Here is a 26971-nt window from a genome sequence, read left to right as displayed (position 1 = left end):
CATAAAAATAAATAAATACATTTTTTCTTAATTATACGAAACAAACTCCTGAAATGTGTTTACTTTTGTACACCGTCACTGGTGCTCAACAGAATGCTACTGACTTGTGTGGCTTACCTAAACACACACACACACACACATCTGCTAACACGCATGCATTCAGTGCACACACAGTCTCGATCTGCGCTTGACAATTACAGTGACCTTGACAGGAAATATGGAGAACCTCTACAGGAAATGTGCACGCGACTTCTTATCGGTTTTCTTTAGAAGTATACGGTTTGACACCATCTGTCAGGCGGACAGACGCGCACTCTCTCTTGTACCGCTTTCAGTATCTGTCGCGCTCTTCAGCTAACTATCTGCTCTGTGAAGGATGATGGCGTGTGTGCATCAGGGTGTTGAGGTCACAGAATCAAACCTACTGAACCTTGTCCCCTGCTGAAGAGAGGAGCTCTGTCTTCTCTAAACTCTCTCCAAACAGGTAGGATTGCTCGCATCACAGGCATTTTCTGATGTTACTAGACCCCATGATGATGTTTTGTGAAGGCTTCAAGCCACTCATAAAGCTCATGATTTCACTTATTTCTCCCATCTCTCCCATCAGCTCTCTAATTGTGTCTCATCTTTCATCCTCACTTCCTCTCATCCACTTTGGAGCAGACTCTCTGCTCTCTTTCTCGTCCTCGGGCTTGACATGCGAAAGGTTCCCCTTGGTGGACAGTGTGCTAATCCTTGGAACACTCGCTGGGGACTAATCGGACTCATTATCTCAGACTCTGGTGCTTCCAGCCAGAGATCAGCACTAATCCTTCCTCGGCACAGCCTTTGACATGCATGTTAGAATGTTTCTCTTTACCGGTGCTGCCTTGTCAATGCAACTTAAGAGAGACATCAAACTTAACAAAAAAAACGAAAACGTGTGTCCTGTACAAAGTGATATCGAGATGTCGTAGTTCAGCATTCTAAGAAGACACAGAGGTCCACTTTTAGCTACACACATCACCTCAAAACTATTTCTGACGCAACGTTCATAACGCCCTTTTGACAACACCTCGTCAGAGTTCTAACATGGCGAGGATGTAAATACAGGTGTAGAAACGGAGCAAACACATTGATCTTCAGATCATCGGTCAGTGATTCATTTCCACCGATTGTTTTTACACTGCTTAAGCTTGTTTGATCTATTTAAAAGGAGCCTCACCTCGTGTCAATACCCGCTGGTCTCTGTGTGTGAGGCTTGGGTGTAGGCTGGAGATGACCTTTTATTTTGGGTGATGCCTCTCTCCTTCTCTCACTCCCAGGACCTCCCTCATTATTGTGCTGTGAAATTGTAGGAAGCTTCCAATCCGTACTGAAGAAACACGAGTAACACGAGCAGGAGGCCACTGGGAGCGAGTTCTCTGAAGTCCCTCAAAGTTCAAAGGTTTCTGTCGTTGACCCGATCTCACTGTTTCAACTGTCGAATGGAGTCTGAGCAGACTTGATTTATTTCTCCCTTTGTTGAATGCTTATTTTTCTTACTTTGACCTCTTTACATACAATACTCTTTGTCAGTTTGCAACCATACAAATTCATGCTGCTAGAATCAGCAAAAACTGTGTGTGTGTGTGTGTGGTTTCTTCGAGTGCACAGGGTGGGAGTCAAGTGGAAACTCTAAATTGCCCCTAGGTGTGGATGTGAATGGACGGTACTTGTATGCGTTAGTCCTGTGACACACTCACTCATACCTACCACCACATTTTCGTTCTCAAATTTAACACGTATCAGCTACTTTCCCAAATAGTTATGAGTTATTTTTTGAAATCCACATGCACCACTTTCCACATCGGCATGAATTAGATCCGCTGCACGACACCCTTTTAAAGCAGTTTTACTGTTATGTCCTCCTCCCAAATGACTGGTGCGTTAACTAAATTGCTAAACTAATCAGAGCACACAAGGCCAAATTGCCTCCTAAGTTGCCACATGACCCATTGCTGACGAGCAATGTAGCATTCAAAAAGCAAATTCTTTTTAAACAGAGTGTGGCGCATTGCACTCCATGTAAAACACACCGGAGCGACATTACGTCACTTTCCAGTAAAACAAAGAGGCCAAAACGGCGCCACCGATCGGTTTTAACCTAATATTCTCAGCTGGAAACACAGAATCCGTCAGCCGGTCAGCCTTCATCAGCGAGCCTTTTTGTAACCGATACTGTTGACGTTGTCTTCACTTCACCTGTGTGTCCTCTGCTACACTCTGAGTATGGAGTATATTAATGATGATCGTTGAGGAGAAATACTGCCTCACAACAACAGTCTTGTACGTTCAAGTGCCATTGTTATATTCTTATGAGTGAGCAGATCTAGATAAATGTGTTTAGTTGAATTTATCGTGACTTTCTTACCCCTCCAAGTTCATGTAAACAAGAAAAAAAACAAGATGGAAGCCCAATTAAGGAAATTATGTGAAATCAAGTTTTCATCGTTTTAGGCAGCTGTCTTATGCTACAAAATGGTAGCACTATAGCACTCTGTGTGTATGCATAACTATGTATTGTATTTTTCATCCTATATTCTATGGACACCACGTAAACTGTAATTTTCAGTCCCACGTTTTTCAAGACTGCTAATGTATCTCTGCTCAGGAAAGCTCTCGAGGGGCCATAAAAGGCCGTGCCCAAGGCTCAGTGGTACTGAGATGGGATGCTGTGGAGTGCCATTAGAGAAATGCCTCTTCACCCTATTGTCCGTTAAATTGTTCCATTTCCTGGGAGCCATACCCCGCCCACAGCCCCCTTTTGGCAAAACACTAATTACAATTTGCCTTCAGCAGCTTGGTGAGAAAATGTCAGTGTCTGCACACACTCGATGTGAATCATTTATTTATAACCAACAAGATGCAATCAATCAAACATCGGATTCAGATGTGCCCCATAATGCACTGGGATCGGATATATACAATGCGTTTGAGCCTCGAGGATGCACACGGAGTAACCTCACGTGGCTCACTTGTAGATCGAGTGCTGTGTCGACGGTTAAAATACCCTGCAGCCGGTTTGAGTACGGATGGTGCAGATGTGTGGGTGTCTTGCCGCCCCCCCCCCCCTTCCTCCAGTTCAATTCCACTGTTTTTTTTTTGCTTTTGCTTGCTGTGGTTCAAGGACATTATGCAATGCTTATGAGAGCATCCCATCTGGAGAAGTGCCACTGAGACACAGAGTTTGCAGAACTCACTTTAGAACAAAAAAAACCCCACACAGCTTACCTGTAGAAGACATTAGTAACAGAGGACACTAGATGAAAAGAGGAATGTGCAGTACAGCCGGTAAACAGCTCCCGGCCATGAAGAGTCTTTTCCATTTTGTCCCTTTTTTAGGATTTTCGAGGACATTATTTAACGTACATAGATGGTCTGCACTCAGTGGATGCTGTGTTGTGTCCGTTTGCATGTCACTACGCCCCTTCAACAAGCCACTCATTGTGCTCGGCTGGTTAATGTGTGATTAGCCGGGATTGGCTCTCTGATAGATGACCTATCAAACGAATACAGTGGAGACCTTAAGAGACCTTAACAGGGGCATGTGCTGGATAGAGGCTGGAGGGCCCAATTCAAACTGCACTAGATAATCGTATACAGGATGTCCCGAGCCGACCGTAAGAACGGGTGTCAGGCTCGATTCTGGCATATTTTGATGGCTTGGTGTCGGCTAAAATGAAGCCGATTTGAAATTCCTTTCTTTACCGAGCTTTATTGGGTTTTGTCGACCTCAGTCTGCTGGAGCTGCAGTGCTGCGCTCCTTAATGACAGCTGTGTTTATGAGGTGAGTTGTCGATAGCTTGATTAGTGGTTATTTTTTTGTCCCCGGGGACCATCCCGAACATGGCCGCCACAGGATTGAGATCAATAATTGTGCCACATATGCTGCGTTTTAAAGGGAATTCAAATCTCTTAAAAACCTTAGGACAAAAACATATGGCTGTGGGTGCACAAAAGACTTCTCTGTGAATTTGTTTCTCCGAAGGAGCCTGTGAAGTACTATAAACTCTATTAGCCTGTACCTGATGTATATTGATGAGGAATAAACTAGACCAATTGACAACTGTCGAGACATTTCAGATGTTTTTGAGCCCGGCTCCTCTTCCCATCACACCTTCGAGTGGTTTAAGGAACAGATGGGACTGCATGGACTGTCTCGTATAGAATAGATACCACACCTCCTCTCAGTGGGTCGAGTTACAAGCAGTTTAGGTGTATTTTTGACCAAACCTCTGACCTGTAGGTATGGAAAGAAGTTAACCTGGGGAACGCCAAACGCTATCTACCAAAACTAAATAGATAAATAAATCATGTCCATTCTCGTTTAGTTTCACGTTTAGACTACAAAACAAAAATAGTTTCCTCAACAGCTGCAAGTGTGTCCTTCATCCGTGGGCTACTGGATTTACCAAACCTATTAGGCAGATATTTTGTCTCACTTGTCAGATTGCTGTAAAGCACCACAGGGAGGTTGAACCCGAGCACATGTGCAGTTTACTGGCATCAATTTCTACAATTTATGGAAGAATCACTGGCTAACCTGTTGCACCATTTATACTGCATCCACAATATGGAGAAAAAGACATGAATTTATGACACTATCATCCTGTTTGAGGAGAATTTGGCCCTGCGGTATTGGTGATATATAGTCTTGAGTTGGTTCTTTTAGGAGGATCTTAAACAGTGTCGTGTCAGTAACCCCAGACACGACAGCTTTTACTACTAGTCCTCTTGTTTTTGTAGCATTTATCATTGAAGTGCAGACGTGCCCACACTGATTACAGGGAGCTCGTTAGTGACATTTACAAGAAGATTTGTAGAATTGCATTAGGATTTGTTTGTTTGATGGTTCATCATTTTATTTAAGAAAATTCTAAGAAAATTGTCTCACTTCCTCCTTTTGCTGAGGCACCCTTTTGACTTTGCTATGGCAACAGCTGCCTTTGAAAGATCTGGTTTCTGCTGCTGTGTCACACACACACAGTCAGTGCATCCTTTGTGAGGCTGTCACACGGGCTACTGCCGTCACCATTTGGAGGCAGGGGTCCAGTGGAGCGACCCAAAGCTTAAGGCTCAGATGTAGTCAAACGGATGCTCTTTCATTAATGAATCATGGTTAGCTAGCCACTCTTCACTTCCAGGTGATACAAGAATTGGACAAAAAACAGCTTTTGCTGAGCAGAAATGTACGTGTTGAGGCTACATCCCTCTCATTTGTCAGGTTGTCGGTATACAAGAGGAGGATTTCACTTTCACAGCCTTTTAAGAGACACTTAGTGCTCATCATAAGGGCAGAGACCACGTGTCCTTGAATCAATAATACATATTTGGTTCCTGTCTGCGTCTGTGCTTATCTGTCCTAACTAGATCACTGTTTGCCCTGTCGTAATTTCAAATCAGGGGTTGCTTTCATAACTGCATCCATCTCTGACTAATTGTGCAGGTTCCCCTTTTATGAAGCTGTCCTTGCTTGCGCTGTTCGGGAAATGAGTCACCGTCGCTAAGGAAGTGAGGCGGTGTGCGGTCGACTGTATGTCACAGGGCTCGGCTGGCCTTCGCTCTCGGAGCGTTGAAAAGCTGTGAGCTCGTTTGACGTTCGAGCTCTGTAGAAATGGAGAAATTTAAGAGGAAAGAACTGAGAGAGAGCGAGAGGAAAGTACACCGGCACAGAGTGCAAACAGAGTGGGAGGAATACAATTGTACCATTTACTTAAAATATTCTGAAACTTCCTGTCTTACGAACGTGGCGTAATCTGCTGTTGAATAACAGACACACGCACTTCTGCAACAAGTTTGCAGAGGCTGCTTAGACATGCTACGTTTTATATTGTCGTTTTGTTTTTTAGACGGTAATCCAGTGTATGCCGAATGTACACACATGCTTTGTAATGATCGTAGCAGTGAATAAAGATCCACCTACCTGACTTTACAGTTTTGTTCATCAATATCATTGTCTTCTGTCTCGGTTGCCAGGTGAGGTGGTGGTTCACTGTTACACTGTGATCTGGGCTTCAGCTTCCATCTTCTATCTGTTCAACCTGTGTTTGCTGCTGCAGACCCGTCTGTCTGCTTCTCTCTGAAATCGCTTATTAGTTTTTTTTAGGTAATATGTATTCAGTTACTGCAGTGAGTGTGGGCTCCATGGTAGCTCTGACAGGTTAATGGAGTAGCAGTGTGTGTGTGTGTGTGTGTGTGTGTGTGTGGGGGGGGTTTAACTAAGGGTGATGCAGGTAGGCAACAATCAGTTGACAGTTATGCCTTTCCTTGGATTTCTCTGTTGCTCAATTTGATTAAGAGGTTTCTGTTGGCAGTGGTTGCACTTCGTTCAGCAGCAGGTTTGAAACTGTATCTAACTAACAAGGGGAACTTCTACTAAATACAGTCTAGAACAGATTTCGTGGGAATTAAAGGATGAGTCTGGTGGTATTGTATAGTTTTATTATCAACTTATCACATTCAAATAATTAAACCAACAGTAAATTGACCCAACAAGCATTGTCTGTATCCAAAGCCTAATGTAGCTTATTCCTCTCAGTTCAAAAACCTGTTCAAAGCATATCAGTGAGCCGCACTCTTGCACTCGGGACATTTACCTTCATTGCAATGAACATGAGTGCTGTAGTTTATCTGACATACACTGTTCAGTCACCGCGAAGTCTCACCAGCGTTCCAAATATATGACTGAAAACAATACAAAATGCACTTTTTACTGCGGTTTGAGTAATGTACAGCTGGAAATTATTTAGCCTTTTTTTGCCTTCTTTTTTAGCCTTTGTTTCTTAACATTGATGTCTTCAGGAGGAACAAATGACAGCCACAGACGAGTCAGGAAGACTTGGGGGACCAAGGTTTGAAGTATTTTCATTGGATTTTTAGACAATTCGACTATTTGAATCTGCATTGTTTTTAGCGAGTGTTAGCCTGTGTTGGAGTTAAAAAGAACTATCCATTCTTTCTGTTAAATATACAAATAAAATCATCTGTTCTGGTTCTCGTTGGGGTCATATCCTCAACACATAGGATTGAGTTCTTCACACCTGGATGACTTTCTCTATACGCAGCACAGAGAGTGTGACTCATATTTTGGGAGGGGCTGCAGTGAAACGCCAGTCATCTCCAGACAGTTCCTTTTGAGAAACCAAGTGGGAGTGACTTCGCCTTCACCCAACTTAGCCAAAACAACTCTTCTTCCAACTCAGCCACAGAAACCCCAGGAAGGGTGCTGCTGCCTGCAGACATTCCTAACTGTAACTGTGCGGCTCTTCGACAGCGATGCTTTCCTGCACATTCCTTGGCTCGCAGTGGCAAAACACAGGGGGGGTGGCCTTTAAAAAACGTGCAACTCTAGTCATGCCCCGTACTGTACGGCTGACACAGACAAGGCCTCCATTGAGAGTCACGTAGAGTAGCGGTCCAGCGACCACCGGGAGGTGAAAGTAAGGAGGCTCGACTAACACCAGTTGGTGAGTTGTAAGAAAAGGGAAGGACAGGAACACAAACGGTAAGAGTGCTAATGTAGACACTCGGCAGAGAGACAACAATGCTGTTAGTTAAATCCTCTGGCTCCCTCCACTCCAGTCATCCATAGCTCCCAGGAGGCATTTGAGGTAATGAGATCCCTCTGTGCTCCTTCTGCGTCACTCCCACCGTCTGACCTCTCTGCTGCTGCACAGCTGTAATTGAAGGCTTAGCAGAATGTGCCGTCCAATGCAACACTTATAGCGCATACAGTCAGCAGTTCTCTTCCCATGTTATTTTTCTCAGCACAGTTGTTCATGCAATTCCCCATATTTACACCAGGGAGTCACTCAGTGGACCTTTTTCTTATGGCGGTTGGGTTTTTAAATGTTAAGCTCAGGTGAAACTCAAACTGTTCAATACCTCTACGGGGAAATGTGTCCTGTCTATTTGACCTATCCTAACTAGAATCATCCAGCAGTCATAGCTCAGTGCCTGTGGACCAGCTCTGAAGCTCATGTCCTGATCAAGGGTAGCAGCTGGAGTATTCATAATATCTAACGCCTAACGTGCCTGTACTTTGACGTGGAAGGAAACCCAACACTGCGATGCAACACTGCTGATCACTGAGCCATCAAAGTGTTTTACCGATTGGCCTCTGAGCAACGTTGCTGGGACACTTAGGGGTTTAAGTGTGTGCCTCAAGGTGAAGTTTTGTTTTTAGGGATGGGAGTGTCGCCGGACGTCTTGTCACATCGCCCCTCTAGTGTTGGCTGCCATCAAGGCCTGTGCCTGAACTGTGTTGTTTGGCTCCGGCTGTATTGTGTGTAGCGTACTTAAGTGTGCGTGAGGATGTGTGGACAGAGGGTGTTTGACAACACTCACTGGTCCTCTATGTGTGAGTCAGGGCCAGGCAGCTTTTAGCCTATACAGACCAGCTGACTCCTCCCTGCTGGCTCACCCACTGTCGTCCAGAGTCGGCACTAAAGAAGTACGTACTTGAAGGCAAATTAAACCACTACATGCACATTCTCATAACATTTTAACTGTAAATTATTTCTGTGTTGTTAGCATTTGTTGTGTGCAGTTGTTCCTGTTTTATGGAGCCCTTGGACCCCTGACACTAATGCAATTGCAGGGCTGCGAGTACAGTTACGTGTACAAAGATTCATACTACTCATTCTAGATTCCCTTCTCCTCTGCACACGGATGCTTTGACTAACAACGTGCTAGTGCATCCTTCCTGGCTTCCCACCCACCAGCACTGCATGAACAATTGCTGCACAGTGTTAAAAGCAGTTTGCAAGAGGCCTCTTGTCTATGAGGATGTTCCCCGGCAAACCACCACATTTGGAGCTTTGCACATGTTGAAGCTGAAGTAAAGAAAATAACCCGACGTGGAAAAAAAGCAAAACACTGAACATACTGTACATGCACCATGGCTATGGCTCTTAGCCTTTTCCATCCATAAGATGCTTCCAGTATGTATTGCTTAAATGCAAACCTACACAACAACTTATGCAATTTGGTAATTTTAGCATTGTGCATTTTGAATTGAAAATCAAGTCAGACTCTCAAATATTGGGCTCATCTTTTTCATCTAAATCCTGGAATGTGTTGCTTTTGCTAAAAGGTGAAAGGTATGGCCTTACTGTGTTTTAATCCAAGCTAACTTTTATTTACATAATATATTGTCACTTTGTTTGCCAATGCGTCTGTTGGAGACCTTGAAGACCGCAGGAAGAGAGAGGAGAGAGAGCCTGAGATGCAGCAACGAGTTGAATTGTAATCACAGCCAAATCATTTGATATATCCTAACGCAAGAATAAATGTCGCTGAGGATGATGTCACAGTCTGAGCATGGACTCACCCAGGGAATTTTAATCCCCTCAAAAGCTTTCGTCTAATGTCATTCTAATGCACACTGTATTTGGACATCAGATCGGCCAGTACGAGAATCGCTGTTTTGTGGAAGAAATGATGCATGAAAATAGAAAGAGCACGGCAGGAATACAAAAGAACAACTCTCTGAATTCTTAGATCAGTTTTACAAGAAATAGAAAAGCATTTAGCCAACTGCTACCAGTCAGTGTTGTTCATGAAGAGCCTACCTCGTTAAAATGTTCAACATTGTTGGAATATCGTAGGAATGTGACCAGAATTACTCCATTGATCAACAAAGACAGAACTTTTGAACCTTTGGTTATTGTGGGATTTCTTCATAGAGCCAACAGACTAAATTACTGATAAAACTACAAACATCAAGATTGATTTAAAAAAAAAAAAGTCACATCTTGTGTTTTTAATGTTTGATTCAACTTTATATCAACAGCACATGTTGGCAATGCAAGCGGAGTCATTTATATTATAGGCTAATATAACTTTCGACGTGGTATAATTTAGGTTAAACATGCCAAATTTCTTTTGATTTAATGGTTTCTAGACAATGTAAAGCATACAGTAGACGCCCCCACACACACACACACACACACAGTCACAGAGTACCTATGAAACCAAGTAGATTGGTAACCTTCCATTTGTCTTGTGATACTGTGTAATAGATATTATATAATTCCATTGTCAATCTGGAGTTCAAAGCACTGCCCCTTTAACCTAATTTACATTTGGTGTGGAACAAGGCCTCACCCTGTTGTACAAACATTCCTGAGCTAATATTGAGAATCTAAAATAAATCTACAGACAGAGTATACAAACACACAATCGGGTTGGAACCGATTTTAAGTCAGAAAAGACAAAGGTCCACTGCACTTAAAAGCATATTACTGTGTTATTACTCAATTTCTTCATGGTTTACTGAGTAAATCCGCTACACATGAGTAAAACTTTACTGTCAAAGATTCTGCTATTCTTAATATGTATCACTTATATTTTTGTATTTCATGACCCTTCACCCCCCCCCCCCCCACGAGAACAAGTGACAGAAATAGAGGAGGCCTCTCTCCCACGTGTTTCCATTCAAAGGTTCAAAGGTTGCATCTTTCAGTGGCCGAGCCACAGGATGCAGGTCAGCCATCACAGCTGACAGAGGAGGGCGTGGTGGTGACACGGAGCGTCACACACGGGCAGAGAGAAGAATTGGTTCGCAGGTCAAACTATTGCAGCACAACAGGGAAAAGCCCCTGACGGTGTTGCTCATTCTTGGCGGGGCCTCCATTGTCGGCACTTCCCAAAGATAACGGAGAATGTGTGTCAATGAGGGCGACCGTCGCTCATAGAATATATTTCCCTCTAATGCCGCGGCAGTTGCATGTGGGGAATACTTAATCCTGGCTTCTCTAGCATAAAAGGTCATGAAGCACTGCAGCTTGTAAAGCTATGTATTTATACGTTGCAGAGCAAATCTTATTGATGTTCCACATATTTTGGTGTTTTGAAGGATTTTCATCCACCTGAACAAAATGCTGGTTGACAGTCTATAGGTCAAATAGTGCAGTTGTGTTGGTGCATGTGCAGTGTGAAACACCACTACTTATGACAGTAGATTGTAGGAAACGTGCACCAGATGGCCAGCCAGGGCTTTGTGGAAGCCTGGAGAATAACCATCATCAGGCTGATCTGAAGCTGCAGTTTTTGTTTAGCTTTGTAAACAGCTCTCTGCTTGCAGATGTTGAGGTTTTGAATGGCATTGCTGGTAGTAAGCTGGGCTGGCTGGCGTACTCAGGGGGGGATAATTATGGTTTTGTTATTGGTGGCGGTGGCGGAAGAGGCTGGCCGTGCAGAGGGGGCCCTACAGTTACAGGATGAAGCAGGTCCAGTTACGAAACCTGAAAAAGGGGATGTGGCTGGCTACACCAACTGGAAACACAGGTCTCTCTCATTGTAGCACATTCTTTCCATCCTGTTTTTCTTCTCAAAGTTTGTTTCCAAATTATGTGTCTTTTGACAAAAAGAAAATCCAACAAAAAGAAGCAAAACATTCCTTTAAGCTCATGTTTCAGTGTGTACGATTGTATTGTATACTGTAATCGTTTTAGCACACAATGAAATACTGTGTAACTGAGCTGGATTAAAAAAGCTACTAAGTATTTAGAAAAAAAACTATATTCCCCACATTTATACTTCAGAATTCCTACTCAGGTTCAGAGTTCCTCTGTAAAGAGGACTTCAACATGACAGTAAAATCCCAGGGCAGTATCTGTCAGAGAAAAGAGAATTCTCGTTGAAGAAGTTAGTTGTTTATTGCTTTGTGAGGCCTCTTGCTACCAAATAACGTTGAATAAATAAAGTATTCTTTTTCACCATAATTTGTGTCATTGACTAACAAACTTCTTCTGAGCCTCGTCTAATTTCGGATGCTGACATCATGCTGAGGATGACTCGGGTGACTGATGGACAACAGTCTTCCTCTGTGAGTGTGCAGGTGTTTTCAAACCCAAACGGCCTACGAGAAGGAAATGGCATGGACTAACTCGATGAAATCCATTTTAATATTGGATTTGCCCCATGGCTGATATGTTTAGATCAAAATTCTATGTATCTTTAAATCAATAAACCCCTCTCTGGACTGCAGTTTGTGTCCAGCAGCAGAATTGATGGTCTCACTTGTGGTGGTGCGAATCGGCTCCAGTTTGTGGAAGTAAATGTGAAACACTTAAGCAGTGACGGCCAGCTTCCGAGCACATGGCGCTCTTGCTTGCACTTCCTGTATTTATTATAAGCAATGGCATTTGAATGTGGCTAATTCAATACCAGTAGACGATACTGGGAGGTGAGGAGGGAAGATGGGGAAAGGACAGGAGGCCTAATCTAATCTGCCCTTTGCATTGTGGTACATACATCAGTCATCTGTTTATTGAAAGGCTCTATGAATAGCAAAGCTCCTGCAAGATTACACGGCCTAGACCCCAACCCAATTCTGACCGGGATAGAATTTGTCCCATGTACATACTAAAAATAACCCAGGGTAATTTGGTCTTTCATAGTCACTGATTATATCATGGCAAGTATTAATATTTGTAATATAATATGGCTTCATCATGGCATATGTTTTACTGCAATTTAATCAGTTTCTCAGTTAAGCCATCAAAGAAGATGGCCATCTTTTAAAATCCCTTGCGTCAGTGTGGGTTGTAAGCTTTTATGAGTCTCGACTTGTCTATAAAATATACCAAATGTTTCTAGAAAATATGGCAAAATGTATTAAAGAATGTTTAAATTTGGGATGTGCCTCCAATATCGTAACAACAACCATTTTACAAATAAGCCCACGCCCCCTTTTATTTTTCCATGCACTCATTGGTCTTGCTTAAAAGAACAGCCTCAAATCAAATCAACAAGACAAATATAAAATGGTTAAAATAAAAGTTTTGCTCTGTTGGAGATTGATCCCTCAAAAGTACACTAACTGAAAAAGCGTTGCCCTCTTAACCTTTCTAACGCTGTGAAATTTAGTGAATTACCAGAAACATCACATGTAGTAGTTTCCCATTCGGCTATTAAAATAAAATGCCAAATAATATCTTCAATACAAATATCAGTTCCAACAATTTGAAATGCATGGTAAAGGTCACACATGTAAATAAATTGCTGCTGATGACTAATTGCACACTGACTTTAGAAAGAAGCCCCCATTGACACTGGTTATAAGATCACAGGCTATATACTGGTTTCAATAATGTGTTGGACATTTACTGGCGTCTTCACCAGTAAATGTAAAGTATGTAGACAAAGAGAGAGAACAAGAGAAGCCACATGAGGGCGAGCGATGAGGAGCGTACATAAGAGTATTGAAAGCGAAATGAACTATGGGACTATGTTTAGTGGGTATTAAATGTAAGTCTTGGTTTTTGCAAAGAAGTGCAGCTATGAAAGTACACTGCAGAAAGTCATTACTAATGGTGACAACCAGAGATTAACCTGTCTCGTATGAATGGCTTAAATTTGCATTGAGCTCTCGTTGGGTTCATACACGTCTGACCGTGTGAAAGGATAATTAAGACATTAAACAGTACTTTTCTGTGTTTTTTGACTTGAATGCTTGACCGAAGCAAACGATCTCCCCAGCTGATGTCCACAAGACTGGTTCCTTTGGACCAGCGGACGTTTACCCGCATCACCTTTAACCCCGGATCTGTATGGGCATGGGCTTGTTCGCCGTTTTCTTTTCCAGAGGTCACTCTTTGTCCCTGTTTTGGTCCAGGCTTATGGAATGCCAACACAAAGACGGCCATAAAAGCAGAGTGATTTGCTTGGGAAAGAGAGCTGCCTGTTTGCTCTCCATGAAAGGGCTTTGACTTGGGCGTAGGTTTGGTGAAGATCTGACCTGATTTGTAGATGAGATTAATTTATTACCCATGTGATTGCTTGGCATAAAGAAAAATGGATTGACCGTTCCCAGGCAGCATCCAACCAGAAAATGTCCCAGACAATGGCGGTCTCAAATGAGGAACTTTCCAAGCTTCATTGAAATTTTCTAAAAAATCTCCCAGCCTTGAATCAGGCTCAGGTGGGAGGAAAATTCTAATTAATTCATCATAACTAATCCCCTTTCAAGCATCATAGTCAATGTTTCATCTACAAGTCTAATATGCTGAAGTACTGAGCCAAAACAATACAAAATGCGTCGCCATCCAAATACGTAAAGGAACTGCGTTGTATCTCGCTGCTTGACAGATCTCCTCCACTTGCTGAGCATCTGGCATCGCCTGGTGTTTCTAAGGCTGTCAGCAGATACCTACTACTCCTGCTTTGTTTCCTGGGTGGCTAAACATGTCACTCGGCTGCTCAACAGACTGCTTGTGTGTGCACCAGGGCTACCGAAGATTAATGTAGTGCAGATAGCAATTGTGATTAAAAGGGTCCCACGTATAGTCGATTCTGGATACATCAAAAAATCAACAGTGCCCATGTGTGCAGCACACATGTTTTATATTGTCGTATCTTCGTTTGATCACTGTGATTAACGTGAAAAGAGAGTATACAACAATATTGGCGTAAGTTGTAATCTACAACCAGTACTTAACCAGATTGTTGCAGTGTGCTTTGCAAAACCACAGAAATGACTTGGTGTAAACAATGATGAAAGAATGATTGAAGTCTTTGAAAATATAAAGAAAAGTAACTTGCTGTAACTAGTGTCCCGCTTGTAGGCCTATTTAATGAAATCCCACCCAGCATGCTTTTCCACACTGTCGTTTTTTCTAAAGCTGTCTACATGATACACAGGCCGATCCGGTGTCTGTTACACTTCACCATCTCTTTTCTTTGACACAAGGGTCTGTACATTCCTGCGTCGCAGCAGGAAGCACACCGTGACGTTAGTCGGTTTTTGTATGGCTGCTGTTCCAGGATTCAGCGACGCCGGTTTTACAAGGCTGCTATGCGATTCCCTCAATTGCCAAGCTTTCATAGTAAAAGACCTGGCACTCAATGCCGCACAGTTTCAGCTATTCATCCGAGCTCTCTGAGAGACTCGGCTCTATTGAAGCGTACATCGCTCTCTGTTCTCCCAGCACAACCACAGGTCTTATGGTGCTGCTTTTTCTTTGCCATGGTAACTTTAGAGTTGGAGCATAAAAAAAAGCCCCGTCAGGGCCAGGAGCTTTCACATCTGGTAAATGAGAGGTCGTGCAGTGTCAAATTGCTGTTTAATGACTAGAAGAACCCTTTTAAATGCTGAAGTCCCTGGGTCACCTGACCTGGATCGTCAATGTAAGAGCATTTTATTAACATTTTCACTTCCTTTCCTTGTTGTATTCAGTCGTTGAGGAAACCAGGTTATAGACTAGTGAACTGAAACTAAATAATACATTTACCACCACTTTACAGCTAGTTTCTTCTATGCTCTGAACGCGTCCACTGTGACTCTCTCTAGCGCTCGACCAAACACCTGCCACTCTTTTCTGTACATACTGAACATACCAAAAACCACAATATTTTAGAGCCACCCTTAATGTCTCTAATTAGGCTTTCTGGGGTTTGAGCTGTACGGGTAGAGAAAAGCCAGGTTTATGCTCGCCTCAGTGTTCCCGGCTCAAGGGTGAATACACATGAACGTGTTCATTATAAACGCCTTAGGGACTAGACTCGTAACTCAGCGCGCCATCTTTGGAGGCCAGTGTCTTGTGCGGGTTTAAACAAGACTTAAGAAATGTATTGCCTGGCAACAACAACTGCGTAGGTTTTTAGGAAGTGGATCAAATGATGGCTCGTTGCCAGCAGAAACCTCGCCGCGCCTATTCATTTTGAAAGAGCAACGGCCAATGGAAAGACTCCAACTCGACCGACCAATGGTGTAACTTCATCACCCACTCACTAACTAGTGACTAGCCAAACATGGGGGCAGGGTGGCTTAGCTATTGCACTTGAGGTTGTTTTCTGGTCATGTTGAGACTTGTCACTGACTGGTTGATCACTGTGCCAGACACTTTCAAAGGAACAATCAAATTCCTGACATTTGTTCATGGATTAAAGGAAAAATGACCTACACGACATCCATCATACTGAAAGAAACAGCTGATGGTTCCTTTTTTACTTCTTCTAAGAAGAAAGGTAGATTGGTCAGATAGAAGACAAAAGCGCATCCTGTGGTCCATTGGAAAGTACTTTCCTTGAAGGTGTGCTGTCGGTCCCTGTCAGATACATATGGTCTGCACTGTCTCCGTTGTGGTTTTAACTACTTTGTGTGCCTAAGATTGATGTCACTTAATGTTTTCACTTTGAACTTGATCATTTTATTGCTTGTGCTTTTCAAGTCAAATGTTTTTACCTGCATGTGCATTCCCATGCACGTGGTCATAAAATACACATATTTATTCCTGCTTTGTCTTCCAATTGTGATGACATGTTATAGTGACATCGGCGCTGCATACAGTCGTTCCCAGGTTTAAGAGCTACACCTGGCATTTAGTAGGTATGTGGTAAATGATTCTCTCAGTGTAAACGCCAGTAAACATCCACTCAGGGTTTCCTTCTTACGGGCCAGCTGGTTCTTATTGATGCAAGAGGACGATGCGATCCCTCACCAGCGCAATACCTCACCTCCCTGCTCTCCCTCCTGCTTTTACTGCCCTCAGACTGCCGGTGGCGTATTATCGGAGGCTGGGGAGAGCCGGCTGGATGCTGTTCTGTCCAGGAGAGTCGGCATTGGAAGGGAAAGTTAAAAGTGGTCGTAAACTCATGACACCGCTTACTGTGACTGTGCATTTTATCTCTACAAGATGGAAGCGTTGCGGTTGACCTTCCCTCACACAAAACACTGTGTGTGTGTGTGTGTGTGTGTGTGTGTGTGTGTGTGTGTGTGTGCGTCTTGCCCTTTTCTGCTCTGCTTTTCTCTTTTTATGGCGCATAGCATCTGTCACAGTTGCTATGTGAGGGACAAACATGAAGCAGTGCCTTATACACACTGGGACAGCGATATTAGCAACTGGTGGAAATGAGGTTTCTATCGACAGCGGTGCGAAGTTCATGTTGTTTCTATTGAGCTTCAAGCCAGTGTCTCCTCCTCCTTCACCCAAATGAATATATGAAGCTCCTATGATCGTGAACCGGATAGTCGCATGCAAAGTCAGCCCTCTCTAGTTTTTGAGCTGTATACGTGAACAAATTTAAGAATCTCAGCAATTTCAGAGGAATCACAGGAGGACTCACCACAGAGACTTGCCCCAGTCTCTGTGGTGTCTACGGACCGCATCTTGTGATTATCAGGTCTTCTTGCAGCTCCATTGTTTGAAGAAATAATCACATTGTTTGTTTTGACAAAGCCTGCCTGGTTTCCTCTCCCAGACACTGTAGTATTAATGCGTAATTAACGTATTGTTCTTGGGTAGAAGGAGGATAAATGGTACATGTTGCATCCATTAGTGTCACCAGAGATTAGATTGTTGTGAATGGGAAATTGATCATCCTTCAATTTAATTATCTGTCAATGATGCAGATGAACAGTTATGGATTTCATGTTTCCACCCGCTAACCCACAAGTCCACTTCTCTTTGGTTTGCGTGTCTATCGCCTCCTTTTATTGCCGTCGTCTTGGATGCGGATCTCTCTTGTTTGTTAGTTCAGCTGGCGGAGAATAAAGTTGTTTGTGGCTGTATGGAAGTTCATTCCGCAACGTTGTATTGTTCGGTGAATGGCTCCAAAGCAACTGCTCTCATTAGCAGTGCGTCTCATCATTACGGCTGCTTTCTATGAATGTCCTGGCCAAACCGAGCCGGGACCCTGGGGGAGCCAGAGACGGGGCTTTCTGGGATGTGGAAATTGGAGAGTTCGGGTATGAATAAGCATGTGCTCATCGAGGAATCCCGATATTTATGTCTCACTCTCACAATATTCCCAGTGAGTCACACGTAGTGCCTGTTTACAGCCTGTCGTTTTCAGAAGTTATAGCCAGGTTTCTTTTCAGATGAATTAAGCCATATTTTTTGTTGTATATGCCCATTAAAAAAAAAAATGTGTGTGTGTGTGTGCTACCGAACCTTTGGTAAAATGATTTTCTCTCCCCTCCTCTCCTTCCATCTGCCTCTTAGGAGTGGAGCTGCCAACCTCAACGCTCCATTACATCCCGAAACCTGGTGGGATCACTGATGACCTTTGTTGCTGCCCTCACCAGCTCCTGCTTTCCTCCTGCTCTTCCTCCTTATCCCTCTCCTCCCCTTTCTTAAACTCCCCTCCTCCGTATCTCCCAGCCCCAGGCTTATTACTCCGACCCAGTGCAGGGAGCAGCACAGTAGCTGGCATAGGATGAAGCAGGTCTGCCTGCCAACACCAGACAGAGGATAGAAGACACAAAGGGACCAGCGAAGGGGAGCGAGACAGAGAGAGACAGAGAGGACCACTAGTAAAGAGAGCTGCAACGAAGCAACAACATTCAAGATGCCACGTCGAAGGAAAAACACAAGTTTCACTTGAGTGTCATGAGATAGCAGAGGGGGCCCCTTAACAGATCTAGAACTGTGGACTCCTTCTCAAGCAACTTCTGGCTCACACACTCTCCTGCTCTCTCGGGCTCCGTGTTAACACCTGATATGCCTCTGTAAGAAGTGTGAGCCATGCCAGCCAAGGGGAAGTACCTGTTGAACGACCGGGAGCTGAAAAATGAGGCGCTGTACCGCAAATTCTCTTGCATCAGCCAGTATCAGCCGCTGGTGCTCCTGCTGGGCCTCTCCATGCTCTCCTGTGGGATCCTCCTCATCCTCTTCTTTGCCCTCCAACTGGTGAGTATTCACATCCATATGTTTGTTCAAAACTGAAAGATAAATGTTTGCTCTGTTTGCAGATTTCACACTGGTGACGTAGAGTGTTGAATATCATGGAGTGTTTTAAGGTATTGATCATACTAGCGCACTCTTCACACTCGACACCTCACTTCCTCTGGTCCTGAACAGTGTTGTGCAAGTTCTGACTTCACAAGAGCTAGCTCAATGTTCAGTTCACACAGATTAAATAGAACTAGTTCATGTTCGCCGTTCACAATTGAACTAGTGCGGTCCCCGTGAGTGCAGTGCTGTTACGAGCGTGAGCTAGACCCCCACCTACGTGCTTGCAACCAACACTCCCTTGCTGGTCAAGACTTTAGAGACATTGGAGGCCAATATAGATTAGACAGTTGCTGATGTCTGTCTCCACTCCTTTTGATTGTGCTTTGATTGCAAACGGATACGTTCAGTTTACCAAGCGCGTTCATGCACAACACTGGTCCTGAGCGATGCACCTGCCATGACATGGTTGCATCCCCCAGCAATGCCAGAGTATACGTGTTATTTGGGTCCAACAGCTCACATCGACCAAATAGAGAGCTGTAACGCTCGACTCATCCACAATGTAACGTTAATATTGTAGAGACCGTCAGAGAGCAAGCTATACCCAGCATGCTGTTCGGCGGTGTAACAGTTTATAAGGGTAACCTCTCGGTACGCTACACAGTGTTTACATAACACTCTACACAAATGTCCTGTAGATCTCAATAGCTGGCATGAAAACAGTCATACGTACAGACAGACGGAGAGAGACTCCTTCCAGTTTAGTGAGATGCAAATGTTTGAGTGCCTTTTCGTTAGTGGAGTTGCCGGTTTTCATAGTGTGTTTTTGGGCGCTTGCAGTACACATGGTGCAAGGGTTGGAGGAATGGCACAACAAGACGATAGTTGGTGCAAGTCAAGGTGTTGCCATTTGTTACAGTCAACAGTCTGAACAACCTGGTCAATTCAGTCAATTCTGAATTCACGTAACTTCACTGTTGTGCTTCTGTGTTTTAAACACAATGCTTTTTATTGTGGAATGATTTAAAGTTTGACTTTAGTGCACAGTACTATAGCTAGTACGTTATGAAACTAGTGACAAAATTGGCTTCATGGAGTGATTCAGCTGCATCCAAATCAATTCAGAATTTGTGACAGTAGAACCCAGGTCATAATTAAAGTAGGCAGTGAATCTCTGTTTTCCTCTCTCATGGTATGTTGTATTTCTTTTGTACAGATGTCATATTACTAAGTTCAACAGGCCTTTCTTCCACCAGACATTTTAACTTATCATAGCAGGACAAACGGGTGTAACAATTAGATGGCTCTGATCCATGATTTAAGTAAATCAAGACCTGATCAGGACCCTGGCACTGCCTCGACTAAATTAAAAACGCACCTGTACTTTTCCTGCTATGACATGTCAAAATGTCTGCCTTCTATAAGTATCTATCTACCTATTGTACACTCAGTGGCCACTTTTTAGATACCCCAGTGCACTCTCATGCAATCCAATGCAACTGTTGGCTCCTTGTATGATGCCTGGGCTGGGCTAGCCTCTTTAACACTAGCTTCTGTAACTCAGTGAAGTCTCTCGTTTAACCTGTTTTTCATCAGTCTTTTCTGAAAAGGGAGGCATGTTCATGGGGTTCCCATGAGACAAATCTGCATCCACTAAAGTTTATATTGAAAACGTTGTGGTTATAACAAAGTTACACAACTTTTACTGTGTGAGAACAGAACATATTACAGCTCCCATTAAAAGACTAGTAGTGCGGGCAGTGATGTGATTCTTTTCTCTCTAATTTTATAGTTGTACTTTCTGCTGTCTAAAAACCTCCTCTCCGTCCTGCTGCTATTACATGTCTGAGCTAGCTGCAACCCTTTGACTCACTCATGGACCAGGGCGTATGGGAAATGGTGTTTGTTAAAGGCTCCTAAAACACAAATCTATTGAATAAACAACAATGTTCGATAAAAAATATCCTCATCTAAACATATGTACCGAGCCACATGTTGAGAAAGGCTGTTACAGGCTGTATTGTTAGTTATCAGAGTAGTTACAAATGTCAATGGGGTTTTGAATGAGGTGTCCTTAATTCTGCACCAGGACCCAGAAGCTCCGGTGTCACTTCAGCTCTCTATATGTGGAGGTGTTAATTCAATTATATGTTTTAGCATTAAGGTCATAGTTAGTGTTGGTGTTGTACTGGCCTGCATTATATTGAGAGGTGCTTCTAATATTTGTTTCATTAGGAAAGATTATGGAAATCAAGTATTAAGATGCATTGAGAATTATTTTAGAGATTCACAGCCCTATAGCATTTTCATATTGCTTTGACGGTGCAGGGAGGAGTGTATGGGGACTAATGTGGCACATTAGGACAACAGCATTTGCCTAATGTTTAGAGAAGCACGATGTGACTGGATGGTCAATTTGAATCTCCAGGTTGGCTGTGAAAATGTGACAAATGAAAAACACTCTCCTCTCCCTCAACAACTACTTAAATAATGCACTCGACTCCCCTTCACTACCCGTGCAGCTGCCTAGAAGCGTGAATGAGTGAGTGATTGTGTAACTGTTTGAATGTGAAGGAGGACATCGCTGAAATAGACACGAAAATAGAGGAGGCATATTTCAGTTGCTTTCTCTAAGATTAGAAAAGGAGACAGGTTGGAAATGCATCTATTAAATAAATCCAGGTGCATGTTTGATAATGCTGGTGATACTTCTCTGTCAGGACATCGTCTTCCCTTTCTCCACAGTGAGGTCAGGGGTGAGTTACAGAACAGTAGCCCTGGAGCTGGAAGTTTTGCTCGAAAAATACTTCAACGGAAGATATGCCTGCAGACACGGGGCGCACTCTATTCTATTGCTGGCAATGTCTCCATGCTAAATACACTACCTTGCTGCACTTAACCAAAACCCTTTTTTTTTAAGGTTTATTTGAAAACTGAATAGAAGAAAATGGACCAAGAGAAGACTTGGGCATAACACGGTGGTTAAAACAATGTAGCTGTCAAAGTGCAGAGACTGTAATTGCGATTCTGACAGGAAAACGCAGGTTATATTGACTCTGGCGGATCGGCAACATGCTGTTGATGTTGGCATGATGGCAGGTAGCACAGCATTCAGTCAGTCCAGCGGTTCATATAGTGAACTGACAGATTCTGTCACCGGAGATTAAATTACTTTCCCTAGTTGGAAAAAGCATCGTAACCTTCCCTCGATTGTGTTGCTGCTGACTCTCCCTGCACACTCCCTTTCTCTCTTCATTGTACTAAAGATATTCCTTTCCTTTTGAAATGGCTACCTCCCTCATAGACAAGTATACTCCCTCATTGATTTAGTCTCTTGCTCATACAGACACAAACGCACAGTTGTATGTCCCGCAATTGTCTCATTTCTTTTAGTTACTCCTAGATTGTAAATTGTGACACTAAATGTTTAAAATTCACTTACCTAACCACCTCATCCATCACTGGACATACCATCACTCATCCCTCTATTCCCTTTCTCCTCCCTCTTCTTCGCCGTCTTCCCGCACACACAGTTGCCAGGGGCACAGAACAGTTCAGAGAGAATGCTGGGATGGAGCTTGCATAACACTGTTGTTAAATGCAAAGGAGGGGCAGGGTTTCTGTGGGGGGGGGGGTCAAAAAGTCACTGTTAACTTATGTAACTCCTCTCCAATCGGCAGCGCTGAGAGGAAAACTGGCTGAGCCGACGTTTCAAGTGCCACTTGTGGCACCAGTGTCAGGCCCTGATTGGATAGAGGATTCGTATTGTTGTTTAGGTTCTTGAAATTGATTCTAAGAGCTGTGTTTGTGGAGTGTATGTTTCATTATAAACTGCAGTGTCCTCCCAACATGACTCTTGTTTTTTTTGTCATTTTTTAGCCACTGCGGCTTGGACCGTTTCCTTTGTTGTCTTTAATTGATGGTCTCGTAGTTGATGCATTCCTAACTGTTAACAGAAATAGTGTTTAAAGCTGTGAGGAATTTGCACATCATACTGGCAGGAACAGCAGGAGCATTGGCTCATTTAGTGTAAAGAAATGGACATACTGTGCACTGCACACTGTAAATATTGTTTATCCATATAAACAAATCTGTCTATGAGTAACAACCTGCTGATACCGCAGACATAAATACAGAAAGAGTGCTATATCATATAAAATAATGTCATGAATGCGAATGAAAAGTACGCAAATACTACTTTCATGTGGCTTTTTTAGTCCTTAGAGTGCCATGCTTTGAACATTCTAGATATATCTATTCATATGGAATAATTGTTCCTTTTTTTTTGTTTTGTTCTGCCTACAAAAAGGTTTTGTCAAGACCCACAGCTGCATAGGGAGTAGAAAGTGCTTTAGTTGAGATCTGGCCTTTTCCAACGCTGCCATGGTAACCAGAAAGCTCACCATACAATGCAGAGATGGCCTTCTCTGAGCAGAGATCTATTAACACTGACTTTGTGCGTCTGTCTCGCTCTTGAGCTCTCTTTTAACCCCTTGTTTTCTCTCGTGCTCTCCCTCCGGCACCCTCTCTCTCTCTCTCTCTTTCCCACTTCCACCAAGATATTCTCAAACATATGTCCGCTTGGACAAACATAGGTGTTACTTTCATGCATGTATGTGCACACAAATATTCACAACAAACATACACGCAGACATGCTTCCACACACACACACAAATGCACAGGATCTTTTTCCCTCGCTCTTTTCCTCTCACTGTGCAGTAACTCTCTCAGGAAGATGATGGCCTAGAGCAAACAGGACATGATGCAGAGACAGATTTTAGAGACAAACCTCTACATGAGCCTCAATGCTGATGGATATCAATGGCTGTGCATCTTATTCCTGTCTAGAACCTCAGGTTTACTTTCAGAGAGTTTTAATCAGTCAGAAACACAAGCAATAAGTTACTGATTAGAAAAGATAACCAAGCATTTTATTTATTTGACAGCAGGTTCTAATGTATATCCAAAGAGGTGGACAAAAAGATACAACAGCCCTACAGTATATTAATTTGGTGAAGCCCCTAATGTTTGTTTTTTGTTGAGACTTTTAAAGGTGTTGATTAAAACCAGTGTTTGAGGTTGTAGCTTGTAGTGTTGTAAATAATCTGCAAACCTTTTCAGGCCGTGAACAAGTCCCTCTGCAAGTTTCCTAATGTTGTCTTAAAAACTACAATACTACTGATATTACTGTAGTAAAATGTGCGTTTATTTTCCTCCTCCTCCCCCCTTGCTGCTGGAGCAGAGCGCAAAGGATCACTGTGCCTTTGTGAGCGTGGTGAGCGGCAGCCTGGGTGTGTTTCTGGCCGTGTTTGTGCTGGTGTGCACAGAGATGCTCTCACAGCGATGGAGGCGTCTGCTGGGCCTGATCGTATGGGCAACACACCTCACCATGGGCTACACCTTCATCTTCAGCGGCCCCATCATCCTGCCTTGGGACCAGGTAACCTCACCACCCAAAAATCCAGGCATACAGCAACACGCACCTCTTTCTCTTTTTCTCCACGTTTTGTGAGATGTGTGTAACGACACTTTTAAGGCACCAGACGACTCAAAGCGAGTGAATGAACTTGATTGGTAGAAATTTGTTTTAATTGTGGCTTCTTGAAAATAATGGAGCCTTTTATGTTTCCAGGTGCCTTTCTTCCTCTTCATCATCTTCACCGTGTACACCATGCTGCCGTTCCAGTTGTGGTACGCTGTGGTGCTGAGCTTCATCTCCTCACTGTCCCACATCATAGTCCTCACAGTGCGCCTCACCGTTTACGACGATAACCCCAATCCTTCCCTTAATCCTAACCTTGCCAACCAGGTAAAAACAGTTGAATCAAAACTATGCCATTATGCTGTTTCTGCAATGTTTCTGTAATGTTTATGTATCAGTATGCAGACGTATGTTGAAGACTTAAAGCCAGAATGGTTATACGGTCAATGTTATCTCCCTGATGAAGCTGCAGTTCAGGGTTTGTGTGCAATTATGCTTTATCATGAAGTTTAACCAAAAAAATGAGCAGAATTTAGACATAATATAACTTTTGGCCAGGGTCGGATTCAATAAAATAAACAAAATTCAAAAGTAAAGCCACTAACAAAGTAAATGCCACCCACAGGTGTTCAATATCATGCGTGTGTTTCCATTTGCACACTAACGTCTGCTGCCTTGTCTCGTTTCTGTAGCTGCTGTCCAATGCAGTGGTGTTTCTGTGTGGCAGTGTGGTGGGAGCCTTCCACAAGGTCCTGATGGAGAAAACCCTGAGGCAGACCTTTCAAGACACCTTGAGGTGCCTGAGCATGCGGATGAAGCTGGAGATAGAAAAAAGACAACAGGTTTGTGAAACACACTGGCTGTCTAAGCTTAGTTTATAACAAGTCGCACAAAGAATAGCTACATTGGAGAAATGACCATTAAACATGAAGGCCTGCAGTATGTAACCAAAGCCTTTCAAAGTTTGGCTCACTATGTTAGTGTAAGTATCTTAAATATAATAATCATCTTGTGCATTTGTGTAAAACAAACAACTTCTACCGCAACAGTCCACGTAGTACCTCATTAACAAAGGTAAAGCAACAATGACCAACACATGCATCAAGACACAAAAGGTACATTAACACTAAACATATATAGAAGAAACCTATAAACAATAAATCACTACTCTCTGCCTAAGATATGTAATACAAATCAGGAAAAATGTAATTGGTGAAATGAATTACAGTCTGTACAGTCTGTATGGCTTTAGGATGAGTGGGCGCCTCCCACCACACACATTTGGTTGAATTAGGCCCACACTACATCCATGCAAACTCTGAAGTAATAATCCATTATAGAATATTGTAAAGAGAAAAAGAAAATGCAGTATTTCTTTATTAAGAAAATAGGTTTTCATACCACCATTCCATTAGCGTACTGTATATTCTAAACTGAGCATTTTAATACCTTTTATATTTGTCTGCATCATCTGTAACCTCACTCAACGGAGACAAACATTACAGACAAATGATGAACATAGCTAGTCAGTGATTGTTATTGCCATCCTCTTCTAATTTTATTTCATCTTTAAGCTTTGCCTTTGGCTGGCCTCATGTTGACTCTCCCATGGATGTTTTCATTGCGACTAACAAATCCTTCACAAATTAGATTTCCCTGTGATGCCTTTTAAATTAGCTGCATCTGCGCTGACTTGCTTTGACTTCAGAGACATTTTTAAAACAATCATTCGTTATGACTGTTGCTTAGTGCGGGACAGGGGAGCTGCTGTGTTGCCTAGCAGGACAAGAAGGAATGACATAATCGTTAACATTTGAAACCTCCTGTTGTATTTCAATCGGGGCTGAAACAAGGGGAGCCTGGTGCACAAATTTAGCCAAAGAGAACAGGGACATAATATCATGGTGGGGTAAGATCCAAAACCGTTCCAAATGGGGAACCAATGAGGAACTCGCATTGTGTTCCCACATTCACTTCAGCAGGAGGTGTAAATGCTTCTACCTACTGCTACTACCTACCTACTACCTATTTATTTAAAAATGAATCAAATGTGGAAAGCTAGAATGCTTTGAGTCAAAACACATTCGCCTCTTTGCAATAACACGCCAAATTAATTTAAGGTGCAATTTTATTCTTTTGAGTCCTTGAGAAGTCTGTACAACCTGGAGAGTGTCCAGAAGCACTCCAGGGAAATACAAGGCTTGTGACCGCACACTTGGCTTCTGCAAAGAGCCACATAGTAAATTCCGACATGTTAAAGCAAAAGTTCCCATTGTCTAATGAAAAGTAATCTGAACTCTTGCTCTAATGCAGCGCAAACCAAAACTGGGCACAAGTTAATAGCCGAAGTGGTGTATTGACTAGCAAAGGCAAACAGAAGGACCCATAAATTGGGAAATGCAGGAGATTCTTCGGGAGTTATTTCTAGTAAATTAGAAGACAAGACCGTGACCTGGAGTATTAGAGAGACAACCGAACACTTCAAAACAAGAATGTCAATGTCCTTAGGTGGCCCGGCTGAAGCCCATGTCTAAATCCCTTTTGAAAATAACTGTAATGAATTGGACATAACTGTTCACACACACTCCTCATCCCACATGACCTACCCTGAGCCAGCATTAAGGAAAGCTTTGTAAAAAATGTTTTGATAAAATCCAGATTTATTGGCTAAGTGCATAACTATGACTCACCGGGTTTTATGCTTGAATATCTGTTTAAATGAGAAATACATATTTCATCTTCAAGCTCAGTTCATAAACAAAATATCAACTTTTGATCAGGCATAAT

General features: G+C 42.9%; 1 protein-coding gene across 3 annotated transcripts in view; it reads left to right on the top strand.

The window, feature by feature from the left end:
* The window catches only part of adcy7 (adenylate cyclase 7), a 51405-nt gene that overhangs the window by 6245 nt on the left and 18189 nt on the right, over positions 1-26971 (top strand). For 2 of the 3 annotated variants that reach the window (XM_031848813.1, XM_031848811.1), the window contains exons 2-5: positions 17970-18656; positions 23945-24142; positions 24335-24511; positions 24877-25026. In XM_031848813.1, coding sequence (XP_031704673.1) covers positions 18492-18656; positions 23945-24142; positions 24335-24511; positions 24877-25026 — 690 coding nt within the window. In that variant the 5' untranslated portion in view covers positions 17970-18491. Of the gene's footprint in view, positions 1-28; positions 485-17969; positions 18657-23944; positions 24143-24334; positions 24512-24876; positions 25027-26971 lie in introns of those variants that run through there. The other variant, XM_031848812.1, reaches the window with a different exon arrangement.

This window comes from Anarrhichthys ocellatus, unplaced genomic scaffold, assembly GCF_004355925.1.
Source record: "Anarrhichthys ocellatus isolate YVR2014 unplaced genomic scaffold, GSC_Weel_1.0 scaffold8, whole genome shotgun sequence".
Taxonomy (NCBI): Eukaryota; Metazoa; Chordata; class Actinopteri; order Perciformes; family Anarhichadidae; genus Anarrhichthys; species Anarrhichthys ocellatus.
The sequence above is the reverse complement of the archived record's forward strand: the minus strand, read 5'-3'. Positions and strand labels throughout refer to the sequence as shown.